The following is a 17,758-nucleotide window of genomic DNA, read 5'->3' as shown; positions in this document are numbered from 1 at the left end:
CCTTGGCAGGCGGACTCCCAACCACTGCACCACCAGGGAAGCCCAATAGCACACTTTTCAGATCATGTGATTATCCTTGTAGTACTACCTAGTGATAAACTTTAAAAAAACTGTTACAGCTCATTTTAGGAATAGTACTTCTGGCCATAATGGCACATATGGTACATGGAATTAGAATTTTCCTTTTGCCACAGCACCTAAAAAATCTGAAGGAAATTTCCTGTTTTAAAGAAAGAAAGGTATTTGGCAGTCATTCCTGAATTTGCTCGTTTTGCAGGTGAAAATGATTAGCCTAAAGCAGAAAGCTGTGTAGTATAAAAACACAAAAATAAGATGCACCTGTACCTCCCATAGAATTCTTGGTCACTGAAGAAGGCTGACAGTGACTGGCGGGGATGTTTAAGTAATGAACATGGGTAGCGTAGGAATTCTGAAGAAGTGAAGCAGAAATTATGTAGTTCATACACGTTGTGGCTTATCTGCTTGGTCCTGCAGTTTCAGCCCATTCTTGTGGGTTCCAGCTTATGGTTCCAACTTATTCTTACCCCTCTCAACTATCCTTCTTTTCTTGACTGCCTGTGGGCTTTAGTCTTCAGCATCAGATGCATAGCATAGAAAACTTTAAGACTATTAAACCAAGTCCCTCAAATCTCTGTCAACAAATCTTTTGGGGTCATTTGGCTCCCTGCATTGAATGCTGACTGATTGATAAGAACAAAATTGCATGATGCTAACCTACAGGATGCTTGTCTTCCGAAACTTGATATTTAACGCCTACTATAACCTTTAAGTATATTCTTAAGAATATTCCCACTAGCAACGAATTAGCATGGTTCACACGTTATTTTGCTGAAGAATGTCTATATGAATTTTACATATACTTTGATATTATAAAATGAAAATGGGAAAATAAACTAAGTAAAACAGACTCAAAATCAACAACTCCAGAATTAGTCTCATTTAAAAACTACCTCTGCTAATAAACCCTTAACATATCCTGATGCTCTTTAAAAGTATCAGTAGAGTTTCCATATTTAAACACAACTACATGTACTTGATTAGAGAAAATATTTTAGATAGGAGTGAAATGCACTAGCTAGATTTGAGACAAAAGGAAATCTCAATTCCAGTTTAAAAGATGTCAATCGATCTTCAAACAGCACAGACCACTTAATCTGGTGCCCAAGTGAAGAAAGTGGTATTGTTTTGCCAGAGGAAAAGTAGGCTTGTACAGGCTATATGACACTGAGAGCAGAAAATCAGTTTTAAGATGCAACTCCAAGGTGAATGTAAAATTAGTTTTCACTGTTCTAGTAGAAGCCCAGTTTGTCTTTCTTCCCTAAGTAACTAATATTCTTCTACCTTCCACATAGAATCACTACCAGGGAGCTTATTATCCAAAACCTATATTCACAAAAATGTAAAGGAAATATAGCCATATCTGCATGCAATTTATCTTAGTGCTTTTGCTAAAACGTTACCCCAAACTAAATTTTCATATAGTTTTGAAAAGCTCCATAATTAAATAGCAGGTACCATTTACTGACCCAGGCACACAGGGCTACATTTTTTTCTACCAACTACTTTACAAGGTAGATATCACTCCCATTTTACAGACAGGAAAATGAAGGTAGGAAACACAGGTCTCCCCAGCTGTAAATGAAGCTGAAATTCATGACTGGGCTCTTAAATAGCTACTACCTCATTCACTCATGAAGAATTTAAGCAAATAAATAGCACAAACATTTTTCTAACAAAACCACTTTTATTTTTTAATCATTTTCACTACCAAATACAGAACAAAATTCAGTGTGGAGGCAGTGTTCACTTGATTTCGACTGGTTATGTGTTAAAGGCTTCTGCCCCGTGCAACCCTACCTTTGTGCATAAATGTTCACTGAAAAATAACCTAAGTATAGACTCCCTTCACGACAGCATCTTAAGTCAGTGGTACTATTTTAAAGCCCAAAATTTCTTAACCCTTTTTAGAAATCAGCATACTATATATTCAAAGACTACAAGTGAGGGAATAAAATTTGAGTAATATTAGGCTTAACCAAGTGAAACCGCCAATATCTTACTTGTTTTTGACTTACAAAACCGACAATATCATATGGTTCAATCTTTAAATGTTTTTCTACTAAATTTTTTTGTAAGTTTAAAGAATGTCATTTGCATTCAACTTCGTGTTTAAAAATGCAGTGATTTTTAGGACCATTACTAGAACATCTTACTCACTACAGACAAAATTCCCTTCCATAAAATCTTTAAAAAGTTACTACAAACTGTAAAAACAATGCTGGCTTATCTATATGGCATTTCAATTCTAAAAGTTAAAAAAAAAATTATACTCCAATTTGGATAAAAGCTACAATTCCGGCTCATTTTCCCCTTAATCCCAGCCACTCAAACACTACTCATCTCATAAATGAATAAATATACTATTTAGTATTGTACAGTAGATACATACCATTGAGTTTCTATACTATTCCAGAAAAGTATGTTTATATTCACCAAAAATATAAATTTACTAGATATAGGTGGGATCATTTGTTTATCCTAAAGTTCATTGCTTTACTCAACCCAAGTCCTACACCCAAAATATAAGAAAGAAAATTACACTTAGGAAAAGACTGTTTTAGATAGAAATTAAACTAATTCTGACAATTCTAATGGCAACTAATCACTACAGTGATGGATTCCATCTTACTACTATATTAAAATATGTGGACTGAAAGGAAAAAGAACTTGATATGTAAAATGAATGAGGTAAATGCCATACATTCAACAACGTAAATAAATACAAATGCGGTTTTACAGGAACATAAACATAAGTTTAAGGGTTTTATTATCAAAGTCTTGTAAAACAATTTCAGAAACTGTACATCAACATGGCACAGACTGTAGCCTACTTTTGTTTTTACTGCACAAAAGTAAAGCTTGGAAACTCCTGTAAGAAAACAGTTGCCTAACTACTTTGCATTTAACATGGAATCACTGTGTGCATAAGATTACTACTGCAGTAACAGTAACACAAAATTTATTGGTTTTATACAACTTGAGATCAAATAAAAAGTACATTATCAAGTAGATCTGTCTTATTTTTAAAAGCATATGAAGGTCAATTTAAAATGCACTATCCCCCTTTTCCAACAATGAGTTTAAAACAAATTAATAAAAGAGTGGACAATTGAAAATCAGGACAAGAGATAACTTTCTTATACAGATGGACTTCAGGATAGGCAGATAACTTTCACTGATGTAGATGTTCAATAAATTATTTTAGGAAAAAAAATTCCCAAACACCTTATGAAAAAGTATACAACTCTACTCCAAAATATGCTATTTACTTACTGCCAAAGACAGTTTCATTGAAATCTTGTTTCTGTAATTAAAGCCTAATTATAGCCATCAAAAAAGGTTAGTGCATATATAACCCTTCAAAGTTAAACAAAAGCCACAAAAATTTAGCCACAAGGCTTAAAGGATTATCTATTTCAAATGCTCATTTCCAGATGTAACTATAAGAATGTTAATTTGTCATGTCAACAAACAAGACCATAAGTAGATCCATCATGTTGGAGGATTTGAATGACATTTAGGATATTCCTGCCACAATTAACATGCAATCAGTGCATTCCCTACATGGCTCTATTACGGCAATGAATCAAATTCTAGAAATACTATAAGTGAACTTAATAAAGGAGATCATACAACATAAACAATCCATGCCTGCTGTAGATGCATGCAGCTTTTCATTTTTGTTATGAAGCAGCACCAGAATAGTAAAACTGCTTGTTTACTCAATCAGATTTCAACCTGTCAAGAACTGGTTACCCATGTATCATTTTTCTAAAAGCTTTTGGATGTAAATAACGAATATCAACATCAAGAGCTTTATAACCATTTATGACTCAGAGCTGTATACATCTAGATTTGAGATGAACAAATACAGCATTAAGAAATCACACAGAGGAATGACACTGATGCACGTATACAGTTGGATTCCCACAGAGGCAAAATTCAGTCACTCATATCCATGTCTTCTTCATGATGATCATCGCCATTCACTTTGGATTCTCTTAGTGAGTCACCAGTTCCCTTTTCCACAGAACACTCTTTTGCTTTAGGGGAAGCTGGTTCTGTCAGTTTCTTCTCCTCTTTCTTCTCTTTCTCGCTGTCATACCCCTGCTCCTCTTCATCATAGTCCCGTGTAACCTGCTTTGCCAAGGAAAATAATAAAAGTAAACGTCTTCACAGGAAAATCACTTCTTTAAAGTACCAGCATCACCCAAAACACCAAAATAAATTAGTTTGTAAACATACTTTTACATCTTTATCACTCTCTGATTTTCTTTCCCGTTCTTTTTCCTTATCTTTACTTTTCTTCTTCTTGCTTGTGGATCGTTCTCTTTCATCTCTGCTTCTTTCCTTGTCTTTATCTTTCTTCTTCTCCTTTTTATGTCTAGGATGACAGTAAAATGCTGACAAGATGCTTGAAACGAACTGCTCAAGAACTTTCACCATTAATTAAATAGGAGTAAGTTTAAACTTGTTTTAGATGGCAAACTTGACGACCCAAGTTCACTTGCTATAAAGAGGACAGCAAAGATCCAATTTCAAGTCACTGGATACAAGCTGTATATAAGTAATATAGGGAAGAAGACTATAACTTGATTACAGATCGAAAATGCCCAATCCTAAACAGTGTTTATTATAACACAGCCTCAAGTCATGAAGAGTGTATCAGCACATTCTTAAGCATTTTAATTCCTGAAAAGGAAGAAAAACTCTAGTACAGTTCCTGAAAAACAGGACAGATTTAATAAAAGATTAATATTCTTACCTCCTAGGGGATGGTGAGCGAGACAATTTTCTTTTGGGAGACCTAGGCTTTTTAGGAGATCTTGTGCCACTTCTGCTTCTTCGTCGTCGTCTCTCCCTAGAACCACAAATGTGCAAACTAGACTTTAAAATACAGTATTATCCAAAAAATGCAGACACATCATAGCAAATGTGTCTATGATGGAGCTCCACTAGAAAGAGGATTCTGACAACGAAAGACCTATTTTCAAATACTGTTTGTTCTGAGCCTAAGAAGCAAATGAATACTAAAAAACTGCAATTCTTTTTTTGTAAACTATGTGCCTTTCCTTTAATGCCCTCAAGAAAACCCTAATTTTAGCAATACTTCTTAAAGACATTATGTCATCAAAACATTAGAAATGTTAAACTTGGGGAAAAACTGATTAACAAAAGTTCTAACTCAAGGAAAAACAGTCTGAAGTAAATTATTATTTATGGAATCAGTTTTAGATTCATTCAGTGGCCAGAACGTGTATAGGATAATATGCTGTGTTACGGAAGGCAGTTGCTAATAAAATCCAAAATTACTTCTAAATCATTAGGTAAAAATTTAGAAAACCAGAGTTAGTGGTAACACAGATCAAACTGACTTCCTGTTGTCTAGCAAACCATGCCCAATTCACGCCCTGCTTTGAGCAATTAGCTTTTTAAGGTGTACCTCTCCTCTCTCTCTCAATTTTGACTTAAAAAAAATTCTGTGTCTACAACACAAACAGATGGGAAGGAAAGTCCTGCCCTATTCTTGGACTGGAAGAATCAATATTGTTAAAATGACCATACTACCCAAGGCAATCTAGATATTCAATGCAATCTTTATCAAAATACCAATGGCATTTTCGTAGAACTAGAACAAATAATTTTAAAATTTGTATGGAAACACAAAAGACCCTGAATAGTCAAAACAATCTTGATAAAGAAAAACAGAGATGGAGGAATCATACTCCATGTCTTCAGACTGTACTACCAAGCTACAGCAAACAAAACTGTATGGTACTGGCACAAAAACAGACACACAGATCAATGGAACAGCATAGAGTGTCCAGAAATAAACCCACACACTTAAGGTCAATTAATCTATGACAAAGGAGGCAAGAATATAAAATGGAGTAAAGACAGTCCCTTCAGTAAGTGGTGCTGGGAAAACTGGACAGCTACATGCAAAAGAGGGGCAGAACATTCTCTAACACCCTATCCAAAAATAAACTCGAAATGGGTTAAAGACCTAAATGTAAGACCAGATACTATAAGACTAGGGGAAAAGTAGAAAGTGCTTTGACATAAATCACAGCAATATTTTTTTGGATCCATCTCCTAAAGTAAAGGAAATAAAAACAAAAATGAACTACTGAGACCTAAATAAACTTACAAGCTTTTGCACAGCAAAGGAAACCATAAACAAAACAAAAAAACAACCTACAGAATAGGAGAAAGTACTTCCAAACAATGACACTGACAAGGGGTTAATCTCCAAAATATACAAACAGCTCAATATCAAAAAAACAAAGCATTCAAAAAAATGGGCAGACCTACACAAACATTTCTCCAAAGAATACACACAGATGGCCAACAAACACATGAAAGGATGCTCAACATCACTAGTCATTGGAGAAATGCAAATCAAAACAACTGAAGTATCTGTCACCTCACACTGGTCAGAATGGCCATCATCAAAAGGTCTAAAAATAATAAATGTTGGAGAGCATGTGGAGAAAAGGGAACCCTCCTATACTGTTGGTGGAAATGTAAATTGGTGCAGCCACTGTGAAAAACAGTAAGGAGGTTTCAAAAAAAACTAAAAATGGAACTACCATATGACCCAAATTCCACTCCTGGGTACATATCCAAAAAAAAAAAACCCCACAAAAAAACAAAAGAAAAAAACAAACAAACAAACCAAACCCCACACAATTTCGAAAAGGTACATGCACCCCAACGTTCACAGAAGCATTTTTTAACAACTGCCAAGATATGGAAGCTATGTTAGGTGTTCATCAACAGAAGAACGGATAAAGAAAATGTGCTGTATCTATACAATGGAATATTAGTAAGCTATAAAAAAGAATGAAATTTTGCCATTTGCAGCAACATGGATGGACATGAGGGAATTTAAGCTAACTGCAGTAAGTCAGACAAAGGATTAATCTCCAAAACATACAAGCAACTCATGCAGCTCAATATCAAAAAAAAACAACCCAATCCAAAAATGGGCAGAAGACCTAAACAGACATTTCTCCAAAGAAGATATACAGATTGCACAACAAACACATGAAAGAATGCTCAACATCATTAATCATTAGAGAAATGCAAATCAAAACTATAAGGTATCATCTCACACCGGTCAGAATGGCCATCATCAAAAAATCTACAAACAATAAATGCTGGAGAGGGTGTGGAGAAAAGGGAACCCTCTTGCACTGTTGGTGGGAATTTAAATTGATGGAGCCACTATGGAGAACAGTATGGAGGTACCTTAAAAACCTAAGAAGAGAATTTTTTTTTTTTTTTAGAACCATACGACCCAGCAATCCCACTACTGGGCATATACCCTGAGAAAACCATAATTCAAAAAGAGTCATGTACCATAATGTTCACTGCAGCTCTATTTACAATAGCCAGGTAATGGAAGCAACCTACATGTCCATTAACAGATGAATGGATAAAGATGATGTGGCACATATATACAATGGAATATTACTCAGCCATAAAAAGGAACGAAACTGAATTATTTGTAGTGAGGTGGATGGACCTAGAGACTGTCATACAGAGTGAAGTAAGTTAGAAAGAGAAAAACAAATACCGTATACTAACACATATATATGGACTCTTAAAAAAAAAAAAAAAGGTCAGGGCTTTCCTGGTGGTGCAGTGGTTGAGTCCGCCAGCTGATGTAGGGGACATGGGTTTGTGCCCTGGTCCCGGAAGATCCCACATGCCGCGGAGCAGCTGGGCCCATAAGCCATGGCCACTGGGTCTGTGCGTCCAAAGCCTGTGCTCCGCAACGGGAGAGGTCACAACAGTGAGAGACCCGCGTACCGCCAAAAAAAAAAAAAGGTCAGAAGAACCTAGGGGCAAGATGGGAATAAAGATGCAGACCTACTAGAGAATGGATTTGAGGATATGGGAAGGGGGAAGGGTAAGCTGGGACAAAATGAGAGAGTGGCATGGACATATATACACTACCAAACGTAAAATAGCTAGCTAGTGGGAAGCAGCCACATAGCACAGGGAGATCAGCTTGGTGCTTTGTGACCATCTAGAGGGGTGGGATAGGGAGGGTGGGAGGGAGGGAGATGCAAGAGGGAAGAGATATGGGGACATATGTATAACTGATTCACTTTGTTATAAAGCAGAAACTAACACACTTGTAAACCAATTATACTCCAATAAAGTAGATAAGAAAGAAATAGGTCAGACAGAGAAAGACAAATACTGTATGACATAACTTATACATGGATCTAACAAATACAACAAACTAGTGAATATAACAAAAAAGAAGCAGACTCACAGATATAGAGAACAAACTAGAGGTTACCAGTGGGAAGAGGGAAGGCAGGGGATAATATATGTGTAGAGGATTAAGAGGCACAATCTATTAGGTATAAAATAAGCTATAAGGATACACTGTACAACACAGGGAATATAGCCAATGTTTTATAGTAAGTATAAATGGAGCATAATGTTTAAAAATTGTGAATCGCTATACTGTACAGCAACTAAATTAAAAATAAAAAAACAACAAACAAATCCCACCTAACGACAGCAAACTATTGGGTGTAAGACAGGCTCAAGTATGGACTGTACAACATGGGGAATACAGTCAATATTCTGTAGTAACTGTAAGGGGATAGTAACCTTTAAAAATTGTATAAAAATTAAAAAAAAATAGTTAAATGAAAAAAGTTATAGGACTTTGAAGATGACCATTATATGATTTAGGCACAAACAAAATAATCAAAAAAATAATAAAGCCCTATACCTTCAGTTGTCTTCATTTCAGCTTCCAAATTAAGCTTTAAATAACAAAAACCACCTTACAAGTCATCTGTGACCCCTGTCCTGGAAGCATTACACAGAACTTTCCCTTCATCAAATATTTAAGTTTGTCACGGTTGTATACCTTACACTTTCTTGTATTGCTTTGTGTAACTAATATTCCAAATTCCTTAGAAGGAAATGATGTTTTTTATATTGTATTTCTGTGCCCTATGATAGACTGTAGTATGGCTGCAAACAATAAAAATGTATAGAATATGCCATAATTTAAGAATGATTCAATAAATAGGATAAGATGCTTATGAATAAATCCATTAAATAAGAAACAGGCAAACGATATGCCTCCAGTTTTTAAGGTAAGAATACATATTGCACATCCCATCTTTTATGCCCCTTTGCCACCTCAGACCTACTATGGCATTTCCTTGAGCACTTATATCTGGTTTAACTTTCTGTTTTAATATATTTATATGTGTCTTTTTAAAGAAAATATTCAGCACCTTGAAAAGAAACCCCATATCCTTTAGCTATCACACTCCAACCACTAATCTACTTCGTCGTTATAGATTTATCCATTCTGGACATTTCATATGAATGAAATCATACAACATGTGGTCTTTTGTGTCTAGCTTCTTTCACCTGGCATGTTTTCAAGGCTCATGCATATTATAACATGTAACAGTACTTTGGTTCCTTTTTACTGCTGAATAATAATCTATTGTATGGAATGTACAACTTTGTTTACCCATGTTAGTGGATATTTGGGTTGACTTTTTGGTTTTGAATAATGCTGCCAAGAATATCCAATCCATGTACAAGTTTTTGTGCAGACATGTTTTTGTTTCTCTTGGGCATATCACTGGGAGCAAAACTGCTGTGTCAAAAAACTCTCCGTTTAATTTCTTTAGGAATTGCCAAACTGTTTTCCAATGCAGTTGCACAAGTCTACATTCTTTCTAAGACTGAGGGGTAACAGTTTTTTATATATTCTAGATACAAGTCCATTATTGGAAACATTATTTTTCTAGCACTCTGACAGTTGTCTTTATATTCTGAGTGTTCTTTGAAACAAAGTGTTTTTTGTTTTTTTTAATTTATTTTACTTATTTATTTATGGCTGCGTTGGGTCTTCGTTGCTGCGCGCAGGCTTTCTCTGGTTGCGGGGAGCGGGGCCTACTCTTCGTTGCAGTGTGTGGGCTTCTCATTGCGGTGGCTTCTCTTGTTGCGGAGCATAGGCTCTAGGCACGCAGGCTTTGGTAGCCGTGGCACGTGGGCTCAGTAGTTGTGGCGCATGGGCTTAGTTGCTCCGCGGCATGTGGAATCTTCCCGGACCAGGGCTTGAACCCGTGTCCCCTGCACTAGCAGGCGGATTCTCAACCACTGCGCCACCAGGGAAGTCCTCCAAAAAAGTTTTTAGTTTTCATTATCCCCAACTTATCTATTTCTCTTTTGGTGCTTATGCTTTTTGTCATATCTAAGGAATCACTGCCAAATACAAGGTCATGAGAGTTAACTTACATATTTTCTTCTAATAGGATTTTACTTTTGGCTTTTAAGTCTTTTATCCATTTTGAGTTAATATTTATATACAATGTGAGCCTCCTAAGTGAATTTAATCAAGATTAAGAAAACAAACACTGTAGTAAAATGTGTAAACAAGATTGGAAGAAAATGATTTGCTGAGAAATTCAACAGCTTTAAATTTTGAGAGAACTAAGCCTCATCTGTGCCTGTGGTAAAAGATTTAAGGATTCTTAGCGATGCTAGGAGTCCTAACATTTGAAGGAGAATTATTTCCTTACTGTTTTAAAAAAGTACAATGACCCTTTACTTTTGCTTAATAGAAAATGAACAATGTCAACAAAATGTTACTGGGACTGACAGATGCACACTACTATATATAAAATAAGTAAGTAATAAAAACCTACTGTACAGTACAGGGAACTACAGTCACTACTCTGTAATGGCCTATATGGGGAAAGAATCTAAAAAAAGAGTGGATATGTGTATATGTATAACTGATTCACTTTGCTGTACACCTGAAACTAACACAACATTGTAAATCAACTATACTCCAATAAAAATTTTAAAATAAAAGTAAAAAACAAAAAACAGAAGATTGGAAGAAAATGGAATTAAGCCCTTACTACTATCATATGAATTCCATGTTAAATGTGAAAAATATATTTTCTGAGGAGAAAGTTTCCAACACTGAATTTTCACTACAGCAGGTTAAAGATAGAATTACTACTCTAAGAATGACACAAATCAGAACTTGCATTGTCTCCAATTATTTTATCAATGAACCACTATGTATGGGGAAAAAATTATTTTCACCACTAACATGTAGATATTTTAAATATAACTTACTATGATAAAATGAATTTAATGTGATAATGCAGTATACATTAGCCATTAAAACTTAGACGTTTAAGGGGGAAAAACCAACACAAACAATTCAAATTATGACGTGAAATGCATATAGCAAACATAAAAACAGACCTCTGCTGAATTCCCACACTATTTTAAATACACTCTACACCATAAAACATTAAGTGAAAAGAAAAATGAACTTTAGGTTATTCTTCACAAATTGCCTTTAAAAAAACTTCACCACGGGTTTCCCTGGTGGCGCAGTGGTTGAGAGTCCACCTGCCAATGCAGGGGACACGGGTTCATGCCCCGGTCCGGGAAGATCCCACATGCCGCGGAGCGGCTGGGCCCGTGAGCCATGGCCACTGAGCCTGCGCGTCCGGAGCCTGGCCTCCGCAATGGGAGAGGCCACAACAGTGAGAGGGCCGCGTACCGCAAAAAAAAAACAAACCAGAAGACTTCACCACTGAAGTATGTAGCTATGTACTGGAAAACATTTCATGTTCACAGTCTATTGACAGTCTTGCAAACAAAGCTTAAAAAAATGAAAGCTTAGGAGAAGGGGAAGATAAGATGGCGGAAGAGTAAGATGCGGAGATCACCTTCCTCCCCACAGATACATCAGAAATACATCTACACATGGAACAACTCCTACAGAACACCTACTGAACACTGGCGGAAGACCTCAGACCTCCCAAAACGCAAGAAACTCCCCCCACGTACCTGGGTAGGGAAAAAGAAAAAATAATAAACAGAGACAAAAGAATAGGGACGGGACTTGCACCAGTGGAGGGAGCTGTGAAGGAGGAAAGGTTTCCACACACCAGAAGCCCCTTCGCGGGCAGAGACTGTGGGTGGCGGTGGGGGGGGAGCTTCGGAGCCGCGGAAAGCGCAGCAACAGGTGCAGAGGGCAAAGCAGAGAGATTCCCGCACAGAGGATCAGTGCCGACCAGCACTCACCAGCCCGAGAAGCTTCTCTGCTCACCGGCCGGGACGGTCAGGGCTGGGAGCTGAGACTCAGGCTTCCATGGAGCTCAGGGAGAGGACTGGCACTAAGAAAACAGCCTGAAGAGGTTAGTGCACCACTACCCAGGAGGGACTCAGGGAAAAAGTCTGGACCTGCCAAGAGACTTTTTCTTCCCTCTTTGTTTCCTGGTGCAAGAGGAGAGGGGAGGGGATTAAGAGTGCTGCTTAAAGGAGCTCCAGAGACCAGTGTGAGCCGTGGCTAACAGCGCGGACCCCAGAGACGGGCATGAGACGCTAAGGCTGCTGCTGCCGCCACCAAGAAGCCTGTGTGAGAGCACAGGTCACTGTCCACAACCCCCTTCCCGGGAGCCTGTGCAGCCCGCCACTGCCAGGGTCCGGGGATCTAGGGACAACTTCCCCGGAAGAAAGCACGGTGCGCCTCAAGGTGGTGCAACGTCACGCCGGCCTCTGGCGCGCCCACACTCCGTACCCCTCACTCCCCCAGGCCTGAGTGAGCCAGAGCCCCCAAATCAGCGGCTCCTTTAACCCCGTCCTGTCTGAGGGAAGAACAGACGCCCTCCAGTAACCTACACGCAGAGGCGGGCCCAAATCCAAAGCTGAACCACGGGAGCTGTGCACACAAAGAAGAGAAAGGGAAAACTCTCCCAGGAGCCACAGGAGCAGCGGATTAAAGCTCCGCAATCAACTTGATGTACCCTGCATCTGTGGAATACATGAATAGACAATGAATCATCCCAAATTGAGGACGTGGACATTGAAAGCAAAATTTATTATTTTTTCCCCTTTTCCTCTTTTTGGGAGAGTGTATGTGTATGCTTCTGTGTGAGATTTTGTCTGTATAGCTTTGCTTCCACCATTTGTCCTAGTGTTCTATTCGTCCATTTTTTTTTCTCCCTCCCTCCTTTCTTTCTCTTTCTTTCTTTCTTTCTTTCTTTCATCTTCTACTAATTCTTTCTTTCTCCTTTTTCTCTCTTTTATTCACAGCCGTGTGGATGAAAGGCTCTTGGTGCTGCAGCCAGGAGTCAGTGCTGTGCCTCTGAGGTAAGAGAGCCAACTTCAGGACACTGGTCCACAAGAGACCTCCCAGCTCCATGTAAAATCAAATGGCGAAAATCTCCTAGAGATCGCCATCTCAACACCAACACCAGCTTCACTCAACCACCAGCAAGCTACAGTGCTGGACACCCTATGCCAAACAACTAGCAAGACAGGAACACAACCCCACCCATTAGCAGAGAGGCTGCCTAAAATCATAAGCCCACACACACCCCAAAACACACCACCAGACGTGGACCTGCCCACCAGAAAGACAAGATCCAGCCTCATCCACCAGAACACAGGCACTAGTCCCCTCCACCAGGAAGCCTACACAACCCACAACTTTAGGCACTGGGAACAGACACCAAAAACAATGGGAACTACGAACCTGCAGCCTGCAAAAAGGAGACCCCAAACACAGTAAGATAAGCAAAATGAGAAGACAGAAAAACACACAGCAGATGAAGGAGCAAGATAAAAACCCACCAGACCTAACAAATGAAGAGGAAATAGGCTCTACCTGAAAAAGAATTCAGAACAATGACAGTAAAGATGATCCAAAATCTTGGAAATAGAATAGACAAAATGCAAGAAACATTTAACAAGGACCTAGAAGAACTAAAGATGAAACAAGCAACAATGAACAACAAAATAAATGAAATTAAAAATACTCTAAAAGGGATCAATAGAAGAATAACTGAGGCAGAGGAATGGATAAGTGACCTGGAAGATAGAATAGTGGAAATAACTACTGCAGAGCAGAATAAAGAAAAAAGAATGAAAACAACTGAGGACAGTCTCAGAGACCTCTGGGACAACATTAAACGTACCAACATTCGAATTATAGCGGTTCCAGAAGAAGAGAAAATGAAAGGGACTGATAAAATATTTGAAGAGATTATAGTTGAAAACTTCCCTAATTTGGGAAAGGAAATAGTTAATCAAGTCCAGGAAGCACAGAGAGTCCCATACAGGATAAATCCAAGGAGAAACAGGCCAAGACACATATTAATCAAACTGTCAAAAATTAAATACAAAGAAAACATATTAAAAGCAGCAAGGGAAAACAAACAAATAACACACTAGGGAATCTCCATAAGGTTAAGAGCTGATCTTTCAGCAGAAACTCTGCAAGCCAGAAGGGACTGGCAGGACATATTTAAAGTGATGAAGGAGAAAAACCTACAACCAAGATTACCCAGCAAGGATCTCATTCAGATTTGATGGAGAAATTAAAACCTTTACAGAGAAGCAACAGCTCAAAGAGTTCAGCACCACCAAACCAGCTTTACAACAAATGCTAAAGTATCTTCTCTAGGCAAGAAACAAAACAGAAGGAAGAGACCTACAATAACAAACCCAAAATAATTAAGAAAATGGGAACAGGAACATAAATATTGATAATTACCTTAAATGTAAATGGATTAAATGCTCTCACCAAAAGACACAGACTGCCTGAATGGATATAAAAACAAGACCCATATATATGCTGTCTACAAGAGACCCATTTCAGACCTAGAGACACAAACAGATGGAAAGTAAGGGGATGGAAAAAGATATTCCATGCAAATGGAAACCAAAAGAAAGCTGGAGTAGCAATTCTCATATCATTCAAAATAGACTTTAAAATAAAGAATGTTACAAGAGACAAGGAGGAACACTATATAATGATCAAGGGATCAATCCAAGAAGATATAACAATTGTAAATATTTATGCACCCAACATAGGAGCACCTCAATATATAAGGCAAATACTAACAGCCATAAAAGGGGAAATCGACAGTAACACATTCATAGTAGGGGACTTTAACACCCCACTTTCACCAATGGACAGATCATCCAAAATGAAAATAAATAAGGAAACACAAGCTTTAAATGATACATTAAACAAGATGGACTTAACTGATATTTATAGGACATTCCATCCAAATACAACAGAATACACATTTTTCTCAAGTGCTCATGGAACACTCTCCAGGACAGATCATATCTTGGGTCACAAATCAAGCCTTGGTAAATTTAAGAAAACTGAAATTGTATCAAGTATCTTTTCCGACCACAATGCTATGAGACTAGATATCAATTACAAGAAAAGATTTTGTAAAAAATACAAACACATGGAGGCTGCACAATACACTATTAATAACGAAGTGATCACTGAAGAAATAAAAGAGGAAACCAAAAAATACCTAAAAACAAATGACAATGGAGACACGATGACCCGAAACCTATGGGATGCAGCAAAAGCAGTTCTAAGAGGGAAGTTTATAGCAATACAATCCTACCTTAAGAAACAGGAAACATCTCGAATAAACAACCTAACCTTGCACCTAAAGCAATCAAAGAAAGAAGAACAAGAAAACCCCAAATTCAGCAGAAGGAAAGAAATCATAAAGATCAGATCAGAAATAAATGAAAAAGAAATGAAGGAAACAATAGCCAAAGATCAACAAAACTAAAAGATGGTTCTTTGAGAAGATAAACAACATTGATAAACCATTAGCCACAGTAATCAAGAAAAAGGGGAGAAGACTCAAATCAATAGAATTAGAAATGAAAAGGGAGAAGTAACAACTGACACTGCAGAAATACAAAAGATCATGAGAGATTAACTACAAGCAACTCTATGCCAATAAAATGGACAACCTGGAAGAAATGGACAAATTCTTAGAAATGCACAACCTGCCAAGACTGAATCAGGAAGAAATAGAAAATATGAACAGACCATTCACAAGCACTGAAATTGAAACTGTGATTAAAAATCTTCTAACAAACAAAAGCCCAGGACCAGATGGCTTCACAGGCGAATTCTATCAAACATTTAGAGAAGAGCTAACACCTATCCTTCTAAAACTCTTCCAAAATATAGCAGAGAGAGAAACACTCCCAAACTCATTCTACAAGGCCACCATCACCCTGATACCAATACCAGACGAAGATGGCACAAAGAAAGAAAACTACAGGACAATATCACTGATGAACATAGATGCAAAAATCCTCAACAAAACACTAGCAAACAGAATCCAACAGCACATTAAGAGGATCATACACCCTGATAAAGTGGGGTTAATTCCAGGAATGCAAGGATTCTTCAATATAAACAAATCAATCAATGTGATATACCATATTAACAAACTGAAGGAGAAAAAACACGTCGTCATCTCAACAGATGCAGATGAAAGCTTTCAACAAAATTCAACACCCATTTATGATAAAGACCCTCCAGGAAGTAGGTATAGAGGGAACTTTCCTCAACATAATAAAGGCCATATATGACAAACCCACAGTCAACGTCATCCTCAATGGTGAAAAACTGAAACCATTTCTACTAAGATCAGGAATAGTACAAGGTTGCCCACTCTCAGCACTCTTCTTCAACATAGTTTTGGAAGTTTTAGCCACAGTAATCAGAGAAAAGGAAATAAAAGGAATCCAAATTAGAAAAGAAGAAGTAAAGCTGTCACTGTTAGTAGATGACATGATACTATACATAGAGAATCCTAAAGATGCTACCAGAAAACTACTAGAGCTTATCAATGAATTCGGTAAAGTAGCAGGATACAAAAGTAATATACAGAAATCTCTGGCATTCCTATACACCTAATGATGAAAAATCTGAAAGTGAAATCAAGAAAACACTCCCATTTACTATTGCAACAAAAAGAATAAAATATCTAGGAATAAACCTATCTAAGGAAACAAAAGACCTGTATGCAGAAAATTATAAGACACTGATGAAAGAAATTAAAGATGATACAAATAGATGGAGAGATATATACCATGTTCTTGGATTGGAAGAATCAACATTGTGAAAATGACTCTACTACCCAAAGCAATCTACAGATTCAAATGCACTCCCTTATCAAACTACCACTGGCATTTTTCACAGAATAGAACAGAAAATTTCACAATTTGTATGGAAACACAAAAGACCCCGAATAGCCAAAGCAATCTTGAGCACAAAAAAACGGAGCTGGAGGAATCAGGCTCCCTGACTTCAGACTATACTACAAAGCTACAGTAATCAAGGCAGTATGGTATGCGCACATAAACAGAAATATAGATCAATGGAACAGGGTAGAAAGCCCAGAGATAAACCCAGGCACATATGGTCACCTTATCTTTGATAAAGGAGGCAGCAATGTACAGTGGAGAAAGGACAGCCTCTTCAATAAGTGGTGCTGGGAAAACTGGACAGCTATATGTAAAAGTATGAGATTAGATCACTCCCTAACACCATACACAAAAATAAGCTCAAATGGATTAAAGACCTAAATGTAAGGCCAGAAACTATCAAACTCTTAGAGGAAAACATAGGCAGAACACTCTATGACATAAATCACAGCAAGATCCTTTCTGACCCACCTCCTAGAGAAATGGAAATAAAAACAAAAATAAACAAATGGGACCTAATGAAACTTCAAAGCTTTTGCACAGCAAAGGAAACCATAAACAAGACCAAAAGACAACCCTCAGAATGGGAGAAAATATTTGCAAATGA

At 37.6% G+C, this 17,758-nt stretch overlaps 1 protein-coding gene across 19 annotated transcripts in view; it reads right to left on the bottom strand.

The window, feature by feature from the left end:
• Positions 1-2,812: 2,812 nt before the first annotated feature.
• SRSF11 (serine and arginine rich splicing factor 11) overlaps positions 2,813-17,758 on the bottom strand; it is a 55,426-nt gene continuing 40,480 nt past the window's right edge. For 10 of the 19 annotated variants that reach the window (XM_032624651.1, XM_032624661.1, XM_032624656.1 and 7 more), the window contains 3 exons: positions 4,847-4,963; positions 4,327-4,465; positions 2,813-4,221 (listed from right to left, as the gene is read on the bottom strand). In XM_032624651.1, coding sequence (XP_032480542.1) covers positions 4,024-4,221; positions 4,327-4,465; positions 4,847-4,963 — 454 coding nt within the window. In that variant the 3' untranslated portion in view covers positions 2,813-4,023. The remainder of the gene's footprint in view (positions 4,222-4,326; positions 4,466-4,846; positions 4,964-17,758) is intronic. The other 9 variants (XM_032624717.1, XM_032624765.1, XM_032624749.1 and 6 more) reach the window with 3 other exon arrangements.

The sequence above is a fragment of the Phocoena sinus genome, chromosome 1, assembly GCF_008692025.1.
Source record: "Phocoena sinus isolate mPhoSin1 chromosome 1, mPhoSin1.pri, whole genome shotgun sequence".
NCBI classification, from domain to species: domain Eukaryota; kingdom Metazoa; phylum Chordata; class Mammalia; order Artiodactyla; family Phocoenidae; genus Phocoena; species Phocoena sinus.
Note: the sequence above shows the minus strand (reverse complement) of the source record. Positions and strands in the feature narration are given on the sequence as shown.